General features: G+C 31.5%; 1 protein-coding gene across 1 annotated transcript; it reads right to left on the minus strand.

Moving 5' to 3' along the window:
- Positions 1 to 1,453: 1,453 nt before the first annotated feature.
- On the minus strand, positions 1,454 to 5,164 carry LOC25482534 (zinc finger protein VAR3, chloroplastic). The gene is made up of 6 exons (XM_013611113.3): positions 4,728 to 5,164; positions 3,352 to 3,469; positions 2,900 to 3,234; positions 2,669 to 2,800; positions 2,488 to 2,586; positions 1,454 to 2,409 (listed from the first exon to the last, which is right to left on the minus strand). Exons 1-6 carry the CDS (start codon positions 5,072 to 5,074, stop codon positions 1,920 to 1,922), a joined length of 1,521 nt encoding a protein of 506 aa, XP_013466567.1. The 5' UTR covers positions 5,075 to 5,164; the 3' UTR covers positions 1,454 to 1,919.
- Between the last annotated feature and the right edge of the window lie 564 nt (positions 5,165 to 5,728).

The raw sequence follows: 5,728 nt of genomic DNA on the forward strand, positions 1-5,728 counted from the left end.
AACAAATATTGGTTGCAGTTAGATATATGAATCAATATAATGAACTATAATTCATAAGATTCATAGAACATGTTAAAGTTAAATACAATTGTAATAATAAAATAACTTAAGACCGTAAAGTTAAGAATATAGGCAGCTCAATAGTACATAAGGTATGACAAATGTTGATCAGAACATACATGACACAAAAAGCAATACCAAGAAGAAAGAATCAATATTACCTCAGTTGGTTTGAGCATCGTGCTGATACGTATTATGAAATTGATTCTTAGCATTGTAATATATTATAAAGTATATAATAATAGAGAGAATGAAACAAAGGAAGAACATAAGAGTATATTGTATTACTTCACAAGTGTGTAATTCACATTATAATATAAGTCCTATTTATAGGACACAAATGAGCAAGTGAATGATCAAAGTCATTAAGAACCATTAAGCATACATTCACTAATAATGGTTATAGGAAGGTGGAAGATTAAGGATGGACATCCACTAAACTTATTATTCATAGCAGTTTACTTTTTTTAGGAGTTTATTTAATATTTTTATATAAATAAAAAAAGGGAGTTTCTACGGTACACCCTTAAATTAAGATGTACCGGTACACCTATTTCATAAATCAATAAGTTAATGATTATTTTTATGTAATAAATAGATATTTGTTGACTTTTATATTTTAGAAAATATTATTTTATAAGAAAAAACATCATTTCATTCTTTTTAAGAATCATACAATTTTTTTAAAATTTTATCGAAAAAATAATCAATATTGACTATATTATGAGTAATAAAAATTAAAAAAATTGAATTTTGATTTGTGGACACTTTTTAGAAATAAAATATAATTATTATAATTATAACTGATAGAAAATATATTTTTTTTCTAAAAAATAACTCATTAAACTATTAATTTAATATGTAGGTGTACCGATGCATTCAATTTTGTTGAGTGTACGGTAGAAATTGTAAAAAAAAAATACTAACAAACATTATAGCTCATCCTTGGCACGGGTCCATGTACAAGTAATATACAAATTTATCTTGTGCTCTGTATTGACACAATGCTTACCAAACCGTTACAATAATCTTATTTTTAATGTTGGACCTTTATTGAATTTTCTGTTTGTTGATTGTGATGTAATTAGTTGCATTATAAAAGGATAGTATTTGAAAGGATTCCACTTATGACTCATGAATGCTTCCATGTCCCAAATACTTCAGGAAGTTTTGGTACGATTGATGAATAAAGTCCTATGATATTGTGAATCAAAATCAATTCCTATCATCTAATAGTATCGGTTCAGTTTCAAAGAAATCTATATAATTAGTTAATTATTAGCAATATATTTTTTTTTATTTTACAAATTCTTTTCTTCACAAAATACAGAAAACCAACATCTGTGATCTTATTAAAAGGGTATAATAAGCATTACAGCACATGAACTTAGAGTTTGGGCAGTAATTTGAACAGTCACAAGTTTCTTATAAATTAGAATAGAAAGAAGAAAAAAAATATTACAAGCTTTAGCATTAAATCATTCTCTGTCGGCATCAAATGAGTAAATCCCAAAAGAATTTGAACATCAGAAGCAACATTGTAATATGTTCTCCTTTGCTTTCCAGCATTGTCTTCGTAATCAAACTTCTCTAACTTCAACTAGAAAGATGAAAAACCTCGATGTATCTTTCTATTTGTCCACAAAAAAGTCCTAATTTTCCAATATAGCTTATGACATGGATATGCCAAACTTTTACAACTCCACTGAGACACTGACCTAGGTGCAACATATTCTTTCAACTCAACACAATAGAAAAAACCTAAAGTATTTTACACATATTGGCTCTTTTATTGTCCACAAAATTCAATGCCTCGTACAAATATAAAAAACATGGTCATAGCGTTTCTTCCTGGAATTCTACCTTGAATTCTTACCCTTTCCAAACCATTCGGCCATCTCATCATCATCGGTACTCGGGTTATCAGAAGAGCAAAACTCATCATCGGCTTCACTTTGCCACGCATGCCTTTTGGACTGATTTGGCAACTCGTTCTTATATACTTCTCCCCTTTGTGGCTCAGACATGCTAGTCTTACCTCCAGCAATAGGAAAATCTAAATATTCTGAACTATCATTTGAGTTCTCTAAGTACTTGTGATTTTCAATTCCTTCTTCTACAAATCTCCACTTATGTGAATCTCTGTTCCTGCTCTTTCTTTCTGACGCCATTGGTGATTCTTTGTTACCATCAAACCAATATCCTGCAAAAGTCGGTCTGCTTTTTTCATAGTGGTTTCTATCTTCTCCCTGAGATTGAGGAGAAGAGTTTGAAGCATTTGACACCTTAGGTCTTCTATGATCACATTTCAGGCAAACCATGTTTCTTCTGAAATTGATGTAGTTGCACCTACACAAATAGTTTACATTTCAGTACCGAGTAAAACAAAATATCAAAAATAACTGAACCAAAATAACAATAACTTACGACTCGCATTCCCACTCCCCTGGATTAATGCGGCGGTTTGAAGGCCCCTCTTTACATTGCAAACATCTTGTATTCTTTGCAAAATTGAGGAAGTTGCATCTGCATATATCAAATTAATAGTCTTACTTAGAAATTAAATACTAGTGATATAATAAAGCTACAAGATATGAACAGAGATTACTTGTCACATATCCAGTCTCCCTTCTTCAAAGGTAAGTGATTATTATCCTCCTTCAATTGCTTGATTTTTTCCTCGCAGAAGTTGTCACAGTGTAAGCATTTGATATTTCTAGCGAAGTTGTGGAAATTGCATCTAGCAATGAATTCAAAACGAAAACGTAAACAAGTGTTAGAGAAAATATAGCAAGTTTCTTACAATGAATGATTACTAGATAGAAAAAAAGCTCTATACTTGGGGCAAAGCCAATCGCCTTGCTTCAATGGAACATCTTTTTTGCCCTTATCTAGAGGATTCGGATGAACTTCTTCGACAGCATCTTCTGTGATGTCTGGAAAAGTAGAGGGGTTTTCTTCAGTACCGCACTCTACTATCTTTTTCAGTAGTCTTCTAACAGATTCTTTTACCATTTTATTAAGAGATGGTTTATTATCCACTGAACCGATTATTGGGTCAAGTCCATAAGTCAAAATAATACGCATAACATCGACTGTTCTTCCACCTTCATCTTCGCGTGCTTTCACAAATGCCCTTTCACAGTCCCCCCTCAAATTACACGAGCTGCACACCTGGTTGAAACACATCAGTGAATTGAAGGCAAGGAAAATTTTGTTGTAAGTAAAAGCAAAATTGTGAACAATGCAATAAAGAAAAGTAAATGACTGTAGAAAATGGTCATCACCAACATTTCCCTCATCAATGCCTGCATATGCTCTCAGACGCTTTCCTGAGTTGACCACTTTTCTATCTAAGCTTGGACATCCAAATGTTACAATAACTCCTATATCTTTTCGCGACAAAAACCTGGCAAGAAAAGTCATTTGGAAAGTTACTTCTGAGCAAATTATATTTATTTCGAGACAAAAATTGTTGCATAAATTACCATTTCCAAATCGACATAACTTCTTTTTCAAGCTCATAAGCAAGAAACTGTTATTAATCCTTAAATAAATCTACATTAGACTAGATATGGTATGTTAAATACCAAGCCTTCTTTTTTCTTGTAATTTACAACCTTATGATTGTGAGTAACATCTACAGCTATGTAATCTAAACTATTATCCTACGATCAATGTCAGATAGAAAGGTTAGAAAAATCACACTGTTATATACTCTTATGATTGGACAGCTTTTTAAGACGCGGCATAACCACCAAATCCTTTGCAGTTTTCTGCATTTGATAGTACAATTATTTGCAGAAAATGGCTATAGTATTGAACATGGAATATAAAGAAATATCTGAAACACACTATGAACATGTCCAAGTGGATGGTGTAGATAATCTTGAAATATTCCTATAACCAATCAATTCACACATGTTTGTCTCTTCATTATTTTCTAAATCAAACTCAAAATCATCAAGTCTGCGATGTGCTTTTACGTACGTAAGATCTAATAGTCTAATACCCACATCCTTTCTAATACTCCATATTTACCTTTCTAATACGCACTTAAGGGAGTATTTACTTTTACAAACCCCCTATTTCCCTCCATATTTTTGGTTATTTTAGAAACAGAATCCCCACGTTCAGAAATAAGTTACTTCATCACAGCCTTAACAATTAGCAAGTTCAAATGGAATTCGGGTTCTTTCCCTCTTTGAACCCACAGATCGATATAGGGATAAATTCTGAACTAAAAGTCGAAATTCTAGTATCGCTCAATTTAATCAACTACAAATAATTCACTCAACTTACTCATTCTAAACTTAAAGCCCTGTTTGGATAAATAGTTTCGTTAAGTGTTTATAGCACAAACGGTTGCCATATACGTGCTTATGTAAGCTATTTATACAACACAAGATAAAATAGTCAGAATATTTTTATACAAGCTATAAGCTATTTTCATAAGCTATCTCAAACAATCGCACACGTGATTATGTCAGTAAATAAGCTCAAATAGTGCTAGTGAATTGAAACAAGACAAACCATTACACTATCAATGTCACACAGTTCAAAACACAAACACCTTACCTACATACCCAAACACAACATTCAAAACCAACTCTTTCAGAAAAACAAAGCAAACCCAAATCATATAAAAAGAACTCATTTTTATTTACCTTAAAATATGAGCATGGTCTCTACCAAAATTGAGACAAGCAGTTCTAATAAGATTGGATTCTTTTGCACCCAAAGGAGGATTTTCAAATGGGTTACCCTCTGCATGAAAATGACCCTTTTTGATCAAGTATTCCATCAAGTATACCCATTCAGGCCATGGATGAGAAATCTGAAACGCAGGATTTTCTTGTAGTTGTTGATTCTTCCATTTGGGTTCATCAAACTCGTTTTGGTTTGGATTGGAAAGAGTGTGAATGAGTGAAGTGTGGAACGTTTTGCCATTCAAAATTGTTATTGTTGGGTTGTAGTGAAAATGATGACATCGTTTCAAAATGTTTTGGATCATTTCCTCCCACTACTCTTTTTCGATTCATCTAAGTTTCATGCATGATAATTTTTGGTTATATGATTCATCAGGCGATAGTTTTAAACATTTAAGACCCGATATCTATTGTATTGAGAATTATTTTGAGGGTTGTATAAAACCTTTAGGTCTCAAACAAGCATCTCATTATTAAGCGGGGGCATACAAAAATTTTCATTAAATTAACGGTTCTTAAACACACTTTTTTAATAGTAAGTGGGAATTATATTTTTTTTAGAATGTTAATTAGTGCTCGAGGGATATTGGTTACATTTAAAATAAGTAAGTTTTTATGAAAAAGTTATGTAATTATTACATGATCAAAATTAACATATTATATTTTTAAGACAAATTTTTTATTTGTAGATTCTTTAACCATTTCCGTGAAGGCACTGATTAACAAGACTCATATTTATATTTATGTAATATTAAAAAATTGAAATGTAATGATATAAAGTTTTTATAGTTGATTAATGAGTTATATTTAAGAAATTTATGTGTGATGCCAGGTTTGAGAGATTGAATGATTATTAGGTACTATTGTTAAAAAATTATAAATGAGTGGGTACGCGTAAGACCCGTTTAAGTATCTAAAATGAGTGTTTTCATTGTGGATGCTCTCACTACTTCATAAAA

The sequence above is a fragment of the Medicago truncatula genome, chromosome 1, assembly GCF_003473485.1.
Source record: "Medicago truncatula cultivar Jemalong A17 chromosome 1, MtrunA17r5.0-ANR, whole genome shotgun sequence".
Taxonomy (NCBI): Eukaryota; Viridiplantae; Streptophyta; class Magnoliopsida; order Fabales; family Fabaceae; genus Medicago; species Medicago truncatula.